This window comes from Dermacentor silvarum, chromosome 1, assembly GCF_013339745.2.
Source record: "Dermacentor silvarum isolate Dsil-2018 chromosome 1, BIME_Dsil_1.4, whole genome shotgun sequence".
Classification (NCBI taxonomy): Eukaryota; Metazoa; Arthropoda; class Arachnida; order Ixodida; family Ixodidae; genus Dermacentor; species Dermacentor silvarum.
In genome coordinates this window covers 100929681-100951463 of record NC_051154.1, presented here as the reverse complement: position 1 = coordinate 100951463, position 21783 = coordinate 100929681, and the positions used below count along the sequence as shown (strand labels likewise).

The window sequence follows — 21783 nt, the reverse complement described above, 5'->3', positions numbered from 1 at the left end:
GACCGCAGTCAAGCACTGTCAAAACGCTGGCGTTAGCAAGCGCAGCAGCAGCGAGCGAAGGTTCATGCGGTCAATCGCTTCAATGGAAACTGAGCAGCGAAAGCACAGCACATACAAAGGTCAAAGTCGAGTGGAGATCGCTTTCAAGATATGGTGCGCGCGACAGCCCTCAGCCACGCAAAGTACAAGTACGCAGTAGCTGGCAGAGTAGAAGCCGCATCCCCTCCCTCCCACGCTGCCTTCCCACTTTCCTCCTTTCACGTGAGAGACTGAGTCGCCTGTTCCCGTTGCGCCCAGTTGCAAGCTACACATTTGGTGCCGCAGCTAAACGTCGCCTTCCCTCCCTCCCATCCCCCCACGGCCTTTCACACGACGGAACATGTCGCGTTTGCTCTCCTTCGTGCTTTCGCTCTTCGTGAAAGCGCGCGTCCCTCGCGCACTTTCACTCGCACATACGGCACGCGGCAACGATGTTATCGCCATTGGACTTTATACAGAACCTCACGGTGGCGACAGCGACGGTAGAAATGTGCTTGGAGTGTCCATATCATTGCTATCGCAATAAAATGTTAGGCGTAACATTAGGATACAGGAAGAGACCGGTGTGGATCAGAGAGGAAACGGTGACAGCCGATATTCTAGCTGACATTAAGAGAAAGAAATAGAGCTGGGCAGGCCATGTAATGCGTAGAGTAGATAACCGGCGGACCATGAGTTACCAAATGGTTGCCAAGTGAAGGTAAGTACAGTCGAGGAAGGCAGAAAATTAGGTGGGGTGATGAAATTGCGCACATTGGAATCAGCTAGCACAAGACAGGGGTAATGGAATATCTCTAGGAGAAGCCTTGGTCCCGCCCCAGTAGACACAAAAATAGGCTGATGACAATGATGATGATATCGAAACTAGGGCGCGATCTCGTACGCGTTCCAAAATGGAACGGAGGCGGTCCGTTCCATCGAGCCGCACACGATTGGTCAATTTGAACCGTGACGATCAAATTGACCAATCGTGTGCGGCTCGATGGAACGGACCGCCTCCGTTCCATTTTGGAACGCGTACAAGATTGCGCCCATAGTGTCATCCCTCACAATTTGTTCCAAGTAGATATGACTTTCGAAGTCATACGCTACAATAAATTTTAATATGTGCAGTAAAGTAATTAGATTTAAAGTTAATTAGTGAAACTTTGTGAATTGTTAAAATTCATTTTGATTTTTCGAGCAAACAATATCCTATGAGAACAATCTAGTTCAAGAAGTACAATTGTATTACATACCACAAGTGATTTAAAAAAATTCTCTTTAAGATTAAGAAAGACAGGAAAAAGAAAAGCTACCACCCCGTCATGTCGCAACCTAGGCATGCGGGTTTGCACCTGTCGAACCAATGCAATGCATGGCTGTCCGAGAAAAAATTGATATTTTTTGCTGATGCTGCAATAGTATCTTAACTTTTGCGATCTCAACTGTACATTCACAACAAACCCACAAAAAGCACCACCTATGATAGTAGATAGTATAACAAGAAAGAAAGAAAATGGAGAGAATTGAACAAGAGAACATTAAGACCTTTCACAACAAACCAACAAAAAGCACCACCCACAATGGCATAACAAAAAAGAAAACATAACAAAAAAGAAAAGAACAAGAGAACATAAGACCCTTTGCAAAAAACCCACACAAAGCATCAATAACAATAGTAGACAGAATAACAAAAAAGAGAAAAACAGAACATAAGACCTTTGCATGTGTACCACTTCTCAAGGACTACAATTTGTTTCAGATGGGTGTGTTGGAGCTGTGTGGTAAAAAAGAAACAAGTGCCAATATGTTCAATTATTGAAATACTACAGTACGGTTGGTAAAAAAAAACCGGGGGGGGGGGGGGGGGGGGAAACAAGAGAGGGTATCTTTTGTCCGAGCACCAACATAATTTGGCCACAGCTTAGCAGAAAACAAACCTGCACTTGTTGTCACCACTGCTCAATCAACCAAAGGACCTTTAATGTAGGACAAGTTCATCTTATTTAGAATTTCACATGGAAACGAATTCACCATGTCCACGATAGGCACTGCAGTGAAAAATGCTCACATGTTAGACAAATGCTTGACAGAATCAGTTACGATTATCGGCATTTGCTCCATGACAGCAGAACAAACACTGTGGTGTAGCCATGAAAGCAATTCTCCTTTCTCCTTACCGGTCCCAACAGCTGCTGATCAGTTGGCAGATAATTAACTCCAATTTCACCGTTTCCAAACACGCCCATGAGCGGCACACCGGGAAAGACACGTGCAAATGCATCTGCCTCAACATTTGTTTTTCCATGATGTCTCGCACCACGTGCCACACAAGCAAACATGAAGCCAAAGGTGCAGGACTTGTCCCAGCTATCAAAGCCAGAGTCGAGCCGGAACTTCGTCAACTCTCGCTCAACTGTCTCGGCACCTTTCACAGATGGAGAAACTACTTTTGATGCAGAACGTACAGAATCACCAGAAAAGCACAACCCAGCACACAGGATTGAGTGATCAATACCATTTAGGCCATTATTTACAGTCATCTGCTCAAGGACTGCTCCTCCAAGGGCAAAGCGCCGCATGCCACAGCTGGCCACAACATCAGTGACCATGTCGTACATGAGCTGATAGTTTTCGCCAAATGCCACATCGCTGACAGTGAACCACAAGACACACTTAACATCCACTGCCTCTTCACCCACAGGAAGGCCCACAAGGTTTTTGAACATGTCAGTGGCAAACCTGCACAAGAGCAAAAGATCAGCAGTTAAGATTCAGTCTTTACTGCAACAAGGACCAGACCAATTTTTTAAAACAAAAGACTAACAAAGGTCATTAGGACATTTGTGCCAGTAGCTCAGGCACAAGTGCCAACTAATGGTGTGTTAAAGTGCATGAAAGTGGCTATAAAAGACTAATGGATGCACACACTCAAAACAAGGCCACAAACACTAGATTGATACTTCGCCCACTTATAAGTTGGGCATGTCATAAAAGTTGCAGTCTACGATGCATATAAGGTAGAGCAATGAGCTCATCTCAAGGCCATTGCAAAACGATTTTACAATCAATACATTCACTGTGAGACCTTTTTCCTTGAGGTCCAGATTTCAGTGCAGCATCACAGATCATTGGGCCATATGCCTCAGTTGCCAAGGTATTTCTGCCTGGTTGTGTCATGTTCACTATAACTTGCTTAAATAAAATTTTTTCTACCTGCATCAATTTTTTATGAAGCCACAGCTTTCACAATAGAAGACAGGCCTGTGCATTTGCTACTGCACTGCAAAAGTACCCAATTGGGCCTAGTCAGTCTCATTATTTCAGAGAGATGGCCAATGATGGTAAAACCAGGTAGGAAGCAAGCACAGGGCTTAAAAAAATATTAATAAAAAAAAGAAGAAAAACATCTGGTGTGAATTCATGCCCAAATAAACGGCATATGTGCAATTGCGCAGAAAGTTTTGCTTACAAATGGAGTTTTCTCACTGTTACCAAGAGTGTAGTTTTCAAGGTCAAGTTGCGTGCAACACACAACAGTAAGACACAGCAAGGAAGGTTGTAATTACGTGGTTTTGCATACCAAAGATACACCCAGATATCACAGTGGAGCGCTCCAGATTAATTTTTGACTGCCTGGAATTCTTTAACATGGACTTTGTTGTAGGCTGCCGCCGACCCACAACAATGTCAGAACTCTTATGTCACGTGGTGCTCCTTAAAAGCCGAGCACCATCCCTTAGCGCACAAGAAAGGAACCTGCTTGGTGAGCAATGAACAGTTTTGCAGTTGGTTGTCATCTATCTGCCTTATCTATCCACCCACGAACATCACAACTGGCAACGAGGATGGCCACATGTGTGCAACACCAACACAAGAAGCTATGGACGCCCAAGCAGCTCAAGAGCAGCCAAGCAAGTCTCTCAAAATGCCAAATTAGTCACATCGGGAAAATTGAAGCCTTCAATGAAGCTGCAAGTGACTGGCTATCGTATGTAGAGAGGCTAAATTCCTTTTTTTGGAAAAACAAGGTCTCGGACAACCTCAAGGTGCACACATTTCTGAGCACACTGGCCCAAAAACGTAGATTATTTAAGTAATTGGTTGCACCAGCTAAACCTTCGGAGAAGACGCACACGAAACTTGGAGAACTGCTTCATAGCTACCTTATGCCTAAAGTGTCTGTCATAGAAGAGCGCACTAAATTTCATAGGCACAGTCAGCTGGAACATGAAAGCATTGCACACTATGTAGCGGAATTGGGAAGCTTGCTCAAATGTGCGTACATATTAGGCGGTTTTTTGTATGAGTCACTTAGAGACTGGTTCATCTAAGGTTTATTTCACACTGACATACAGCGATAATATTTGTTCGCTGAAGACAAGATGCTAACGTTTCAAAACGCCATAGAGCGCATCGTTGGCTTGGAAGAAGCAAATAAAAATGTCCAAGAAGTGTACATGAAAGAATCGAGAAGTGATTTGCACAAAATGAACTCTGATGAAAAGGCTAAAAGAAAGCATTCATACAAGTTTTATCACTAAGGGTCTGACAAGCACTTTTCCAGGGTCTGCCTGCATATCGCAGACAAGTGCACACTGCGGAAAGAAGAGCCACATCCAGCGCGCATGCCGAGGAAGCCAGAAGAAACCAGCCCACTGGAAAAAGTGGATTCACACTCTCCAATGCAATGAAACGGGGACCGTTAAGATGCTGTTGCTGAAAGCTTGCCGTCCCATTATCGTCGACGTAAAAATCGAAGGCATCCGATAAGCATGGACCTAGCCACAGGGGCAACAGTGTCAGTGAAATGAAAAGAACAGTTCAAGAAACTCCAACTCCCTTTAAAGATGCAGTCGACAGACCTGAGTCTCAAGACCTTCACCAAGTCGTTAAACCTGCCAGTGTTGTAAAAGCATGCGTGTGCTATAAAGACCAAGTCGACATTGTTCCCATTTACATACTGGAACAAGATGGACCAGCTATTTTAAGTCACGAATGACTTACCCGTCCTCGCTTGGACTGGTGCAACATTTTGGCAATGGGAAGTACGATATTTTGGCAATGGGAAGCACTGCAGATGAGCACTTCAGGAATCTAGAAGCAGTGCTTCAAACATTTGCAATAAGTGTGTGCCTAAAGCAAGAAACATGAAAATTTTTAAAGCAAAGTATGCAACTTTTGGGTCACGTTACCAGCAAGGCAGGGGTTCAGCCTACAAATGAAAAAGTTGAAGCACTTTTGAATGCTCCAGGCCTTACCAACGTTGCACAGCTACGCTCGTTGCATGGCCTCGTCAACTGCCTTTTGCTGAAAGGTGCATGTTGGTGCTGGGACCAAGGATGCAAAGCTGCTTTTCAAGCTATCAAATCTGTCGTCATCCCCAAGTGCTTGCGCACTACGACCCAGCGCTCCCGCTGAAGCTGTCGTGCAACACATCAGCATATGGACTGGGTGCCGGCACGGTAAGACCAAGTGCCTATTTTTCGAGAACACTAACAAAGGCAGAAGACAAATATAGCCAGATTGAGAAGGAAACGCTCACCCTAATCTTTGGAGTAAAGAAATGTGATTGCTACATCCAGTCGAAAATTTGCTCTAATTACTGACCATAAGCCACTGCGAATATTTCTTGGGTCAGAGAGTGACATTCCGGCCATAGCTGCCGCAAGATTGCAACACTGGGCAAAACCACTTTCAGCATACAACTATGAGCATGTGTACACGGGCCGTATTCTGAAACAATCCACTTTAGCAATAGTATTGCCAGGGCGACAATATCGCCGTCAGGCACGCGCCGATTGGCTGGTTGAGCACAACGTCATTGATTGACTGGTTGAGCACAATTGGATGACGTCGTGCTCAACCAGCCAATCAGCTCATCAAATTTTGCTAAAACAGCCAATGAGCCGTGCGCCGTTGGCCAAGGCGATAGATATGCCGAAGTGTATCGTTTCAGAATAAGGCCCCAGATCTTCAGCACAAAATATTGATGCAGGTTGTTTTTCGCGTCTACCTCTAGAAACATCAGATCTGGAAGGTGGTCCAAATGAGACTATACCCTGCGTTTAATGTCCTTGCCTGTGACAAGCAAACACACTGCACGTCACACAGAGCGTAACACCGATCTCAGTCTTGTCATAGATTTGACCAAAAAGGGCTGGCCTTCCTATATTCACCATAAAGTGTTGAGGCCTTATTTTGACAGGCACAGGGAGCTCACAGTCCACGAAAGGTGTCTGATGCGTGGAATGCGGGTGGTCGTGCCACTGAAACTGCAGCCACTGGTTCTCGAGGAGCTACACCAGGGCCATCCAGGTATCATGCGCAGCAATGAACTACCGCGAAGCTACTTGTGGTGGCGTTCTATGGAAAAAGACCTCAAAGTAAGGCCCTGTCTGGCACGTCAACAGCAGCAGAATATGCCTCAGAAAGCACCTCTCCAAACGTGGATATGGCCGACTCGACTGTGGTCACGAGTACACTGATTTTGTGGGCCCATTCTGTAATGCATGTAGCTAGTTGCCATGGATGCACATTCAAAATGGCCAGAAGTTAATGACATGGCGTCGGCAACTACAGAAGCAACTATAGCTAAGCCACGTGACTTATTTGCACACTGCAGTTTACGAGAAACAATTGTAAGCAATAATGGCACACAGTTTTCGTCATTCCAGTTCAAAGCAATCATGAAAGAGCACGCCATCCACAAGTTTTCACTTCAGCATATCACCCAAACAGCAATGGGCTTACTGAAAGATTCATGAAAATGTTAAAGAAGGCGCTTCGAAAAGCCTCAGCAACAGAAAGTTTGCAAGAAACTTTGTCTAAGTTCCTGATGACATATCGCACCATGCCCTACACAGAAAAATGGGACAAACTGCCCCGCGCGCAGAAGTTCACAAAAAGTTTGATTCGAGCGGGTACAGGTGTTGAACGACCCATTTAATGGTAGATCCGCCCAGTAGTCTCAAGGTACAGGTTCTTGTCTTGCCATCCCTTCCTTTATGGAGCTCCTCTATTCGAACAATGCTCCATAGTTGCCGGGGCTTGCTGGGCTCTTGTAGAAGGACGAGGTCGCCTTTCTTAATTCTGTCAAACGATGTCGTTGACTTAGAGCTTGACATTGTTCTTAACTCCGAGAAGTATTCTTTGGACCAACATTTCCAGAAAGTTCGAGTTTTTTCTTGTTGTTCCCACATAGGTAGTATATGGCAACCATCGGCTGTGATCTCGCCGCGTGTTAGGTCGGGAAGTGCAGATATTCGCTTTCCAATGAGAAAGTGACCCGGGGAGAGAGGTTCCAGATCTCGACAGTCGCTATAAACATATGTGATTGACCGGGAATTGATCACAGCTTCTACTTCAGTTAAAGTTGTTTGTAGCTGTTTCTCCGTAAGATATCCCTAGCCGATGCACTTCTTCAACGTCTTGACCGACCTGATCAGTCTCTCGTAAAAACCGCCCCACTATGGTGCATGATCGGCGATAAATTTCCATTTTATGTGATGGTTTGTGATGAAGTTACAAACTTCTTCGTTTCTCGATGACTTCCACAATCTCGAAAGCTCTCTCTTGCTCTTCTTGAATGCTAAGGCGTTGTCAGAACATATAACAGAAGGAAGTCCCCGCCGCGACACAAAGCATCGGAAAGTGTTGAGAAAGCTTGTGGCGGTCATGTCTTCTACTAGTTCGAGGTGAACAGCTCTAATCACGGCGCACGTGAACAGGCAAATATACACTTTGGCGTAGTCATCTGGATGTTTAACGTAGAGGGGACTGGCAAAATCTAGTCCTGTTACTTGAAAGGGTTCCGAAGCGGTCACTCTTTCAGGTGGTAACCGTGCAGTCACTTCAGAGAAAGGTTTGACGTTGTAGCGTTGGCACATGATGCATCCTCTGATGACCTTCTTGACTAGCTGCCGTCATCGTAATATCCAAATTCTTTCCCTTATTTATACAAGTGTATCCCGAACTCCTGCATAATGAAGTTGCCGATGGTGCTGCATGACGAGGAGCTCACAGTAATAGTGGTCTTTTGGTAAGACGATTGGATGTTTTTCATCGTATGATTTCTTACTGTATTGTAGGCGTCCTGCGACTCAAAGAACTCTATTGTCGAGGAAGCATGTCACGTCCCGAAGTATAGAATCCTTTACATGTTGAGCTCCTTTGGAGACGCGGTCAATTTCAGGAGAAAAGGCTCAGCTTTGAACCTTCTTTATCCAGTATAGTTCACCGGCTTGTACTTCTTCTGCATTCAGGGCTCCCCAGGACACACTTTTCCGCTTCAACTTCGAGGTAAATTGCAGTATACAAGCTGTAACACGGTGTAGTCGCGTAAGAGAGCTGTAGTTATGAATGTCCATAATAGGTGGTTCGGTTTGCATGGCGACTTGCAAGCATGGTACCCAATGAGTACGCTTCTCCGTGACACTCGGTGGAAGATCGGTTGAGTTCGGTCTACGGTGTGGTGGCCATTCATTCTCTTCACAAGTAAGCCAATGGGATCCTGTCCACCAGGCTGAGTTTATTATTAATTCACAGGCCGAAGCTCCTCTTGTCAAAAAATCAGCAGGATATTGCTTTCCAGGGCAGTGTCTCCACATTGTGATGTCCGTTTAACTCTGAATCTCCGTTACCCTATGGCGAATGAAGTCTTTCCATCTGTTAGGATCGCCGGTAATCCAGTACAGTGCTATCATTGAGTCAGTCCAAAACTGCACTGACGTAATGTCCTCGGCTAGCTCTTGACGCACGTACTCGTACATTCATGCTGAGACGAGACAGGCTAGTAGTTTGAGTCTGGCAAGGCTTGTCTCTTTTATTGGGGCCACCCTGGACTTGCACAAGACTAGCTTTTGTCGTTCGTACTTCCTGCTTTGCAAATGTAGCAAACGGCACCGTAGGCTGATTTACTGGCGTCAGCGAAAAAAATGGAGTGCGTATTTGTCGCCAAGCCCATGTATGCCCTGTCGGTAGTATCGGGGAATTTCAATGTCACAGAGCTGTGGAAGTTCATTGCACCAACTCTTCCATTCGTGTAGAGCATCCCGTGGCAACTGTTCTTCCCAGTCAACGCCTTTTCTCCAAAGGTTTTGAAAACGTATCTTCATCCTTATTGTAAAAGGAGTCAGCATACCGAGAGGGTCGTATAGGCGAGAGGTTGTCTGTAGCATGAACCGCTTGGTATCAGTTCTTTGTTAAACAAACTTTATAGCGTTTCGCGGCCTAAACGACAGTATGTCGGTGTCAGGATGCCATACCAATCCCAGGACTTTCAGTACTCCTGTCAGTTGTCCAAGAGGCAACTCCGGAGGTTGTGTCGATAGAGTACCAAGAACGTGTGGGTCGTTCGAAGCCCACTTGTGTAGCTTCATAGCAGCACTTGCGAATATCTCGGTGGCTTCTGACTGTAGTTTGGATGCGTCTTCGACAGAGTCCGCTCCTGTTAAAATGTTGTCAACATATATGGAACCCCACATCCTTTTTGTAGTTTCGGGGTAAGCAGATGACGCTTGATCCAGATGATTACGGATGGTCGCCGCCAAAAGAAAGGGACTACAGGTCGTGCCGAATGGTACTCTGGTCATACGCCAGATGCCAACATTAGACAACGGTTGATCTTACTTGGGTGCTTTTTCCAACCACAGGTAGTGCAAAGCGTCTCGATCTGTGCTGGTGATGCTTACTTGCGGAAACGCTTTTTTGATGTCTGCTACTAAAACAATGCGATGTTTTCTAAAGCGAAGCAGTAGTCCTATGAGATCGGCATTGAGGTTTGGTCCGGTGTACAGGCTGTCGTTGAGCGAGAGCTCTCCTTTTTCATGTGAAGAAGCATCGAAGACCAACATTACTCTTGTGGTACGGTCCTCGCAGATTACTGCATGGTGTGACATATAATACACTGGGTTTTCTGTATTATCATCAGTGACCTTCTCAGCTACACCATCGTTAGTGTATTTACGTATGGCAGCATCATATTCTTGCTGGGGGCATCGGCAAAGCTTTCGAAGAAGTTGATTTAGACGTGTATGTGAGTTTTCTCGAACTGTTGTGGTTGAGAATTGTCGGTTTCCATGGAAGGGAAACTAAACGACGATTCTCCATCTTGACTGTGCTGTTGAAGAAATCCAGAACTGGGTCGGCGTTCTGTGTCTTGTTATTTCCATCGGATTTTATTCCCCATAATTAATAAGTCCCAGTAATTATCTGTGGTGATCTTAAATTCTTCCACTGCCACTTTCAGTACAATTGTCTCATTGCAGTGTGTGACGGTAGCACAAGAGGCTACTGGTCCGCACAGAGTCCAGCCTAAGGAAGTCCAGACAGCTTTAAGTGCGTTCTCCAAATTCTGTACGTTTCCAGTGACAAATGACCAGTAATAGTCACTGCCGATTAAGACATCGACAGCTTTTGGGCTTTCAGCTTGATAGTTATCGGTGAAGTAATAACCTTGGTGCTCAAGCTTGTCAGTAAAGTCTCCACTCAGTCGTGGAATAGATTGGTCACAGATCTTTGTCGTGACGAGAGCTTCGATCAACAGTGTCTTGCAACTATGCACTGAACTCGGAGTGACAGACACTCGTCGGAAAATCTTCTTGTCATGATGCCCTCCAAAAAGTCCTACTGTCAGACACTCGTGATCGAATACTTGACAATTAAGTTTCTCAGCCAATTGCTCGGTCACAAAAGTGTGCTGGCTGCATCCATCCAATAAAACGTGAACCTTTTCACTATCCAGGCCAGCTGCCCAAACAACAGCTGTTTGGAGATATATGAGCCGTTTAGAGGTGCCAGTTCCAGTCATCTCGAGTTGTACCTGTTTAGAGAATGTCTGGGGTCTGGCGGTCGATTTCATCAACCTTGGGTCACACATTGTTTCCGCATGGCGCCAATTGCACTTTCCACATTTTACCTTTCTTATGCAATTTTTTTCTACGTGATGCTCCAGGAAACAACGGAAGCAGCGACGAGTTTTCCTCGAGAGTAATTGCAGAGTTGCACTGCTCTGTACAATGGGTCATTGATTCACAGAAAAAGCTGTCCTTTTTTTGACGAACGGGTTTAGTGGATGAGGTCAAAGACTCTGTGGTTGAGCGTTGATGGCACGGCAGTTTCATTAAGGATAAAGGTGCGATGTGGATGTCACGGTAGTGCAAAATTCTTTATCTTTGCTCTTCAATGCGTCCTCTTGCACAGAAACATGCAGGACTGTTCGTTCTCGAGACTCTATTTCTGTTTGAATAAACAGCAGCATAGAGTTAATGCTCGCCTTCTGTTGCTGGGTGCGCTGTGCTTGTTCGCCAGTGCTTCCAACTCCTCCCCTTTCCTCCGAACTCTGGCGTGCGATGGTCTTGTTGAAATCGAGGACAATATCGTGAGGAAGCGATTTCAGGAGAATGGGGTAGAGTATTGAAGAATAATTATCTTCCAATATCCCGAGAGTCTTGAAGGCACGTGTCTGGGACTGCACAGTGTCGTAAAGGCTTTGAAGTCCACGAAGGTCATTGGGGGATCGAACGGGTTGCAAGTCGATGAGTCGCTGCATGTGATCCTGAATGATCAAGTCATCCTTAGCAAAGCGCCGCTTTAGAATGTCCAGGGCATCACTGTAGCAGCTTGCAGTTGCCTGTTTGTATTTGGTCCACCGGTTTGTGCTATGTGAACGTTTCGCTGATGTGTGCAGACGTTTCTTTTTATTAGACAGGCGCTTGAGACGAATATTATACCATGGGGCGTTTTGATTACATGCAAGGGTGCGCAGTGGGATGTATTTGTTAGTTCAGCAATTTTTGCATCAAACATATTCTAGTTGGTCTGAACGCTACGGTTGTCGAAGTTGTTTAAAAACACGTCTATAAAAGCAGATAATTTGGCGTTGATGGCTTCAAAATTTCCTGTCCCGTAGTTTCAAAAAGATTTGAATTTTTTACCGGTTTTTGGTTGCAAGATATTTGTCAAACGAAAGTGCCGAATGGTGGCTCAAGCCGAGTAAATACGTGATTGCGGAAACTATGTCAGGCCGCAATGATAATACAAGGTCAAGTGTGTTTTCACAATGGATTCGGTAGTTGCATGGGTTGAGTAACAAGTTGTGAAAGTGAAAAGACAGAGCACATGTCTAAGAACTCATTGGCTAATGACGAAAAAGGGCGCAAAGTTGGAGATTCAGTGTTCCATATTATATTCAGTAGATTGAAATCGCCAAGTAAAAATAAAGGTAATGTAGGATGACGAGATGTAACAATGTTAATGATATTGTGCATCTCATTCACGAAATTAGATGAATAAAGGGGGGGGGGGGGGGGTAACAAACACCAATGATTATCTTCTGGCGATTTATTTCAACAGTGGCCCAAACCGTTTCCAAGTTTGGGCCACTGTTGGGAAATCCACTGAGATGGGAAATCTTTAGAAATGGCTAAGAGCACAGCCGCCTCCCTGACGCGCAGTTTGAAGAATTTTGTTATCTCAAATCTGAAAATGTAGCCACGTTTCGGTAAGCACAAAAATGTCAGCATTGCAAGTCTCTAAGGCAGATGCTAAGGAAGCGCACTTATTCATGATGCTTCGAATATTAGTAAAGAACACAGATACGACACATGATTCTCGTCCACTTCCCCTCACATTTTCTTAACTGGGCATGTGCTGGGAATTTACATGCCGGCCGTTATCTCGTGGTTCATACGGCGCATACTCGTTGATGGTGTCTGTTGCCGGGTCATAGACTAACTGTTTTGTATTAATTATTAGTTTGGTGTACCTTAACTGGAAAGGGCATGGTTGGGGCTGGCTTTTAGAGCACTCAATTATTTTTTTACGGACATGGCAGGTGGCGGGCGAAAAATCTTCGGAAATAGAAATGTCCTTTTCTTTAAGCTTTGTGCACGCAGAAAGTACTTTTTCCTTCGTTTTCGTGCTGGTGAATTTAACTACTAATTGGGCGACACTTACTGGCCGTTGTTAGAGCTGGGGTAGTGGCCTTGCCAGCAGTTGTAAGAGTGTAAGTCGGACATATCCAAAGTGGTAGCTGGCGCATGCCGTCGTCCGCCTCATCCACGCTGACGCTGAAGACGTTGTTGAAGGGAGGAACAGGTTCTCATCGAGAACGAAGAGTACAGGGTTTATTTACATTATTTACAGGAGAAGTAGGAGAACGATATGTCTCCTCAGTCTAACATGACTGGATCGAAGCATACTAGATCGAAGCACACTGCTTACCATCTCAGGGCAGATGGGAGAGCACTCCCGATGGCCCCCAAAAGTGCGCTTATTAAAAGCCCCTTTGTCGAAGCGGCGGTCCCACCATCCTCCAATCGGAGCGTCGAGAGTCACCGAAGGTCTGCCTTGAGGGCAAGAGAGCACATAATCCCCCGGCGCCCAACCTTTCATTTTCCAAACGAACCACCTAATACCACATTCGGAGAAATGCCCTCGGGCACACACTGCTCACTCCCCCACATAAAGGAGGAGACACTCGTAGACAGGTGGCCTCGCGCCTGACTTGAACTGACGCGTCTGTTGTTCCTGGAATGGGCCAGCCATCGACGGGTTTGAAGAACGGCCTTGGCGGCCAGCTGGTCTGTCGAGCGGCCGTGAGAAAGCGTCGTAGTAGCTGCCCTTTTCCAAGAGTCTCCTCTTCCTATAGTGTCGAGACACGTACTCTTTGAAAGGTGCAGAGACATGGTGTCGCCGCTGATCTTTCCCGGCGAGACGTTTTTCAGCCTCCCGAAGCGATTCGTCGCAGGTAAACAGGAGATACTTCCAAGATCGCTGCCCCTGCTGGTCGCCGAACGTAACAGCGTGTAGTGACCAATGCAATGAGCACGTTCAATTGCTGCGTCAGACAGGCTGTCAATTATGTCAGTTAGTGCCTCTCTTATGCATGATTTGGACTCTTCCCATGATTCACGAGGGTCACAGATGCCATGAAAAATGAGGTTATTGCGTCGCGATCTGTCCTCAAGCTTGTCAACGCGCAGTAGTAAAGAGTCAAGCCAAGTTGTTTGGGCGTGCGCGGACGCCTGAATTCCAGTAATTTCATCATCGAGATGGTCTAAAACCTTTGTTTTTTCTTCAAGGTTGTCTATTCATTTCTGGATACATTAAATTTTGATCTTGATGTTCTTTTGACCAACCTTAATATAAGCCTTAACGTCGCTAATCAACTCGGCCTGACCCTTAGCAGATTGTACAGAACGAGCCTAAAGGTCTTTTAACAGCCGGAAAAGTACTTCCACCTGCTCAGAAGGATTGGAGGGCAAATTCTGCAGCTCAAGTAATGCCTCAAGTACGTGTAATAGGACCCGGATTAGTTTCCACGTCATCTGAGCCCATTAACAGCAATGCCATAGAGAAACAATCGCCGACAATTTAACAGAGTACTTGTTGGCACGAAAGCAATACCAAAAATGGGTCGTCACTTTTCTTCGGATAAAGCAGAAAGCTTTTACGCACCTGTGAAGTGGAAAGGTGCGCTGTATTAGCCATGGTGCTCCAAATGCTACTCCCGTGCCAACTAAACGGGCTGACGCTCGGACAGCCGCTTAAGTTGCCACTGCGATGTGATGACACAGTTGACGATGATGGTGCACAGAAGGCTGAGCACAGTAGTTGTAGTGGGTCGATGTGGAGATAGTTGCCAGTCTGCTGGTAGATTCTGGCCTTGCTTGATAGTAGCAGTCGTTGCGAAGGGTCATGAGCTGAGTCCGCTGTGTACAGACACAGCAGCAGCAAGAACAAGAACGCGAAGATCGCCTGCGAAGTGGAAAGGTACGCTGTATGAGCCATGGTGCTCCAAATGCTGCTCCTGCGCCAACTAAACGGGCTGACGCTCGAACAGCCGCTTAAGTTGCCACTGCCAAGTGATGACACAGTTGACAATGATGGTGTGCAGAAGGCTGAGCACAGTAGTTGTAGTGGGTCGATGTGGAGATAGTTGCCAGTCTGCTGGTAGATTCTGGCCTTGCTTGATAGTAGCAGCCGTTGTGAAGGGTCACGCGCCGAGTACGCTGTGACAGGACACAGCAGCAGCAAGAACACCAAGATCGCCTGCGAAGTGGAAAGGTGCGCTGTATCAGCCATGGTGCTCCAAATGCCACTCCTGTGCCAACTCCATATAGCATAGGGTAGTCGATATAGCATAGGGGTAGTCAATTCATAACTTGCGTCTGAAAATACCAAATAACAAGAACCATGCACACTGACTAGAAATGTCAGAGTTTATAAGGGTTCAGTTCCAATGCAACTGCTCAATCCTACGGGTACATTTTGGAGCAAACATTTGTTCAGAAAGACTTGCAAATGTGAAAAGTCGAATTTCTTGAAGAGTGACTGTGGAAGATTAGAAGGTCGCTTTCATATGACACATCTCAAAACACAGTACGAGGCAAAGTCCCACACAACACTATTTACACTACAAGCATGTTACCTTGCGGACTATACTGCCAGTGTTGCTTCGACTTTTGCAACAGACAATGCACCAACTTGTTTGATGTTCTTTTACTGCTGTAGATGGATAAAGATGGCGTTAGATGAGCAAGGCCTGCTACTGAAGAATGTGCACGCTTGAGGGGGCAGCAACACCATTACACGCGCCTGGCAGCCACCGTTTTTTAAATCTATGTTGGGCGAATGGAGTCCAAGGCGCCTTAGCAGCTAAAAAGTGAACTCGCCAGAATGTCAAAATGGATAGGACGAGCCTGGGCCGTTAACGGAATTTAGAAAGGGTGCTGAAACATGCAGGGGCAGATCCAGTTTTTTTTTTTCTGAGGGGGGGGGTCAGCTTCTGTCAATGATGATGATGATGATAGTAATCTTTTATTTACCGAAATTCACCGTTTCTGTTCACCATAAACCCGCCTCTTATACGGCTAGTGCAACACCTATAGCGAAGCTGGGGCTGTATTTGGTTTCTCCACACTTATAAGAAAAGGATGTTGCCCAACGCAGCCATGTGCTTGGCGGGTGTACGTGCCTGATAATATATCTAAATCTGTATTGTTTCTGATAAAATTTGGGATGATCTGTTGCTGATTCGTTACAGGTGAGTAAGCACAGGTCCGTCTTAGGAGTTCGGTTGGAACACCTTGATTTCTTTAAGAAACCTTTTTGTGTTCGGCTGAGACACCTTCGTTTGCTTTGGAAGACTAATGCTTCCACTCCAACGCGCCAACCACTACGCTGGTTGTTTACGATATGCGAATCGCCGCGTATGAGGACTCACGACGCCACCTACAAGAAGAACGATGTGGTGTAGTAGCCGAGAGCGCGAGCCAGTTTCTTTTCCTTCAAGTTTTGTTACCCACGAGACGTCATCCTATTACACAAGCGTTCCCATTCTGCTCCCGTTTCTTTAAGTTTTGTTTACCACGCGACGCCATCCTAGGACCACGCACTGGCGTTGGCCGCTGACGTCACGCTCCCCCACTGCGCAGCTGCGGCTCGAGGCCTTCGCCCGCTCGCAAGAACGCCCACTCAGACAAACTGGTCGGGTGGGTTTGAGCCTCCTCTGCTTATTGTACGTCAATAAAACAGTGCGAAGATATAATGCAAAACTTATAGCATACGAACGGTACTCCACTTGTACTGGATGTTGTCAACGTGTAACTGTGATCACAATGAGCGGTACAGTTATAAAAGTTGCCTATGCGTAGCTCTTAGTTTAGTTGCTAGTTATTATTTATATATGAACACTTAGGCAAGAGATCTTTTTCATTAAGCAGGTTGGTCGCGGAACCACAATATTACTCGTAGTTGTGAAACTGAAAGCTGCATGCTCCTCCCGAAGAGAAGATGAGTTATAAGAGTGCAGGGAGAGTTACTCCTTTGATTAAGGCAGACACAACACTCAACTCTGAAAAGCAAAAAAGTGCACAGCTGAATAGTTTAACATTTTATTACGGTTTATCACGAATACTGAAAGCAACACGGGAATAAAACAAAGTATAACATAAATTTACTGCTGCATTTGTGCACTGTTTGCTCCTCAACAATCCTTGAGTTCCCTGACAATCCACGCAGGGCAACATCAAAAGGTAATGAGTGGACCTCGCTTCGTTTATATTTAATTGACAAAGGCTCGTCTCACATTTGAGGTACGGGCTGGGAGGTCTTTCATTTTTGTAGAAACACACGATACAATTTATGTCACATATAGATTGCGTAACAACATGGTATGAAGTTCTTGGTGTAAATCTAGCTAGAACTCACGTGAACCAAAAAAATCATGAGCTTCAGTCGTCAAACACCTTCACTTCAGAAAACAGCTTCAGTCGTCATCCACCTTCACTCTGTGAAGGTGGATGATGACTGAAGCTGTTTAGCACAAGACACACAGGCCTCCCCATTACTACGACAGAAGAGAAGGGAAATTCAAAATGGAAAACGGTAACTTGTCTTTCTGGTTTTTTATATACATTCTCGGGGACTTACTTTAGGCAAAAAGAGCATAGTCATAAGTTTTTTTGTTTTTTTTTTTGGTACACATATTTACCTTTACTGGCTTCAGTGTCTTGTACCGAATGCTTGGACACAAGTGGAAAAATTATGGGGGATGCTCAGAACTTTCTAAGAATGTGAAGGCGAAAGCCTAGTTGGACCCACAACGATGTGGAATGAAGCTCTGCGCCCACGCAGCGATGTATACAAGGCGCCCGAGCGCGCTGTGAGTGTGCTACCGCCGTTTCCAGAATGTTCTACGGGCGCCGCCGCTGACATTTCTCTCCTCCTCCCCAGCGCCGCCACCGCGCTTACCCTCAACGCCCCGCCCCTACTGCGCTGCTGCTATTTCCCTCCTCCTCCACAGCACCGCCGTTGCCCTTTCCGTCAATGCCCTCCCATGCCACCCATGACATTTCCCTCCTCCTCTCCAGCGCCAACGAACGCGCGAGTAGTGGCACGAGCGCGAGGCGAGCTCACTCACTTTTTTTATACCTCACAGCGACCTTGAAACATACAGATTTAAAGCTTTCGCCTTAAAAATGTCGATACTATTTTCTGTGACATTGTAGCACCAAATTCCACGCAGTCGCTACGCGGCATTGAAGGGCAGACAAATGAGCTGCGAAGGACAGGGGGACATATTAAGTTGATGTATTTACTGCTTTGTTGACCAAGATTAGACTGTACACTGGGGCACTCTGACAGGAGACAACATAAAACTCAAAGAAATACGGCGTGGTCTCAGCTTGGTCCGGCTACAGTGTACTAGAAGGTTTTGTAGTGCGCTCAGAAGAGGGTGTGGGCTGATGTGTTGCATGTTGCCGCCAGGAGGAGGCGTGGCAAGACGTTCTTCCTGAAGTTTCTCCTGCATGAGCGACTCCAGACGGTACGTTCGTCCTCGGACTCGTGGTTCTTCGACGCATTTTCCGCTTTTGCACGGTACATGCTTTCGCTGTCTGTGTTCGCGTTGTCTGTATTCAAATTGCTGCTGTCGACACCTCTCCGCTTTGTTAGCTTTTTTTTTTCTCCGGCGTGAACGTGCTACGCCGCACCCCTGGCTTTTCCAGGTAACGGTAAGAGGCAATCGATGACACACCGAGGGGGAACTCAGTTAATCAGGCGCGAAGGTGCTCACGCGGACATCGGCGTGCTTGACAAAAGGGACGTCCCCTCATTCTCAAGATGCCGACAACGGAACGAGTAGGCATGACCGGCACAAGAAGGTCCAAGTGTTCATGAGAAAATATAACTACGACAACATCGCGACACCACACCCCTACGGAAAACAGCTAAGCTTGTGAGCGAGCTAGAGGCTGCTACCACTGATACTCGCGAAAAATGCTTTTGAAGAATGCTGGTGGCCATATTATGACAGGGTGATGGCGACAGGGCCATCACCCTGTCAACGAGGGGTGATGCAGAAATATGAGGGGGGGGTGTCAGGACATCCCCCCTGGATCCGCGCCTGGAAACACGAGGACAAGAGAGACTCATCCATGGCACTTTAAAAAAAATTGTAACCGAGCAAGACTCGTCCACGGCACTTACAGGGTTAAGTAGTGGTTGTGTCCATGTCCTCTGTGCTAATTTAAAGTGGTATTCACTTTACTCTCCTTCTGAATTGTTTCAGCTTGACATACTGTCAATCGGATAGTGCAACGAAGAGGAGGTCTGACAGAAAATCAGAAAGGTGATTGAGCTTTGAAGATTTTTATTCAGGGCCGGAATAATGTAGTAATACTATTCCAATTATTTTCCTTGTCAGTGGTTTTACCGGCACTACACCGAAGTCATCACAAGAACAAGCCAGCCACAAGCGGTGGATGATATTAAAGGAATACAATTCAGAGGAAGGAGTGCTTACATTGTAATGGCCCCAATGTAAAGATAGCATCTAGAAATGTGTAGAAATCTGTATCACAAAGTCAATACACATGATAAATAGAACATGTCAAACTCAGAGAGTGTGACTACCTGGCCTGGAAGGTTTTGTTGGGAACTGAGGGGTTGCAGCGGAGCGCCAGAACAAGAGGACCAGCGTAGCAGACTTCAAGCATTTCTGGGGGTTGACAACCAGGCCAAATTGTTGATGGCATTGAAAGAGTTCCGGGAAGTGACGCTCATGAGCTTGTGGAGTGGGACTCGCGACGAGGATGTCATTGATGTAGGCAAATACAGCAGGGAGGCCTCAGCAATAAATGTTTGGTAAGGTTGAGCTACGTTGCGTAGCCCAAAGGGAATGCGTACATACTCAAACAGGCTGAATGGTGTAGTAATGGCCGTCTTTGGGATATAGGCAGGCTCAATGGGGATTTGGCGATACGCCTTGACAAGGTCCACTTAACTAAAGATTTTGCATCCTTCCAAGGGGCCTGTGAAATCTTGGATGTGTAGAAGGGGATAGCTATCGCGGACCGTGTGAGTGTTGAGCATGCAGTAGTCGCAGCATGGACGCCAGTCATTCTGTTCTTTCTTAGGCACCAGGTGGAGTGGGGAGGCCCAAGTGCTGGATGAAGGACAAATAATGCCCAGCTGGAGCATGTGATTGACTTCCCATTTAGCAATGGCCAGATGCTCACCGAAGAGGCAACACGGATGAGCGGCAACGGATGGACCATGCGTGCCAATGTGGTGCTTGGGTGGCTGATCTAAATTGCAGGGCCTCGTGACCTCAGGAAAGTTTTTGAGGATTCTAGCGTACGAACATGGTGGGATCTGCGTGCAAATGCCAGTGGAAGCGATAGCCAACAGAACACGGGATGGAGAGGCTCGTCTTGCTGTGAAACAGGCGATGGTGGCGCAAGCCTGATTGATGTCGGCTACCATGAAGACCCACCGGAAAGTGCGCTGCAGGCCAAGGTCGAGAGTGAGGAACCGCAGACCATACGTAGCGATGGAGGTAGAGTCTGCCGCACGGAGTGTAGGTCCAGGTGACTTAGAAGTGCGGTCACACTTTGAGGACGGCAGTATGCCGTCCTCGGCACCCATGTCTACGAGGAAGCACAGGCCAGAAATGCGATCCATGACTAAGAAAAAGGCAGCTGGGTTGTAAGGTAAGGTAACATGCTGCTGTCAGTGATCTCGCAGCACGTTCCCCAACCAGTTGCATGGGGACTTGCACTGGTGGTGCCGGTGCTGCAAAGTTAGATGATACCAGCAAATTGGCGAGCTTAGAGGACTGCGCGAGCAGGGGCCGCTCAGGGAAGACAAACGGCGGCTAGGACGTGAGGAGGAGTTGCGCTGATCATGAGAGGATGTCCACAGGGTGTCAATGAAACCGGCGAGCTCGTGGATCTGGGACTCTGAGCGGAACATGACTGAGAACTTTGGTGTTGAAGAGAAGGCGGCGCCTGAAGGAGAAGTTGCGTCGTGGATTCGATCAGCGAGCTGGACGTGGCAATCGAGGGTCAAGTCCCCTACAACGGCCAAGATAAGGCGAGTGGACTGTGGCAAGCACTGCAGAAAGAGCTCCCTTAACAGCACACCATTCGAGTCGACGTTGCTTGTGCCCAGGAGCTGCCGCATGCTGTCGAGCAGCTGGGAGGGGCAGCGATCTCCAAGCTCCTCGGAGGTGAGCAGCTGCTGGAGGCACGCGCTCTCAGGTGCCATGGTGCAAATTAGAATACTCTGTTTAGGTTGCTGGTACAGGGCATCGTCGAAAGGTGCAGCGATGACATCCACTACCTCTTGAGCCACCTCAGGAGTCAGGTTCCAAAGTAAGTGGTGAAACCGAGAAGTCTCCGAGGTGATGTGGTGCAATTGAAGGTGTCTTCGACCAGGGCGAACCAAACTTGCGGGTTCTTGAACCAGAAAGTGGGTAGGCGGAGCTGGAGAGCTGTGATGTCCCGTGGGCACGAGGTAGCATCAGGTGGAAGGTTGCCTGAGAGCGGTAGGTTGCTGGGGTCTGTCATCTCTTAGGCCGGAGCATGGTGCAAGATATATACTCTTTAGGTGTGGACAGTTGCGAGACGCAATCGACCAGATAAAGTAGCAACAGCACACGTGAATCGGCCCTGTGACGGCAGTGGATACCTTTCCATGGAGCAATGCAACTTCAAGACAGAAAAGGTTTTTTTTATCAACCGTTGCTATAGCGAACGGCACTTCACGGGAAATCTGAAATTATTGAGTGATGCACAAAATTAGGTCACCATGCTGAGGGGAGAGCGTGGGGGAGAGGGCATTGCCTTGACGGGGCAAGGAGTTCAGCGCATTACTTCTACGCGCAAGCTCGCACCTGCGTTCTAACTGAAGTTGAGTCGTCCCGCCGATAGGTAGCTGCTGCTGTCACCGGGCTGATGGACGCGCGCCGTTGCT

At 46.9% G+C, this 21783-nt stretch overlaps 1 protein-coding gene across 1 annotated transcript in view; it reads right to left on the bottom strand.

Moving 5' to 3' along the window:
* Window positions 1–1080: 1080 nt before the first annotated feature.
* LOC119433626 (F-box only protein 22) overlaps window positions 1081–21783 on the bottom strand; it is a 67542-nt gene continuing 46839 nt past the window's right edge. The window contains exon 4 of the mRNA XM_037700885.2: window positions 1081–2763. Coding sequence (XP_037556813.2) covers window positions 2127–2763 — 637 coding nt within the window. The 3' untranslated portion in view covers window positions 1081–2126. The remainder of the gene's footprint in view (window positions 2764–21783) is intronic.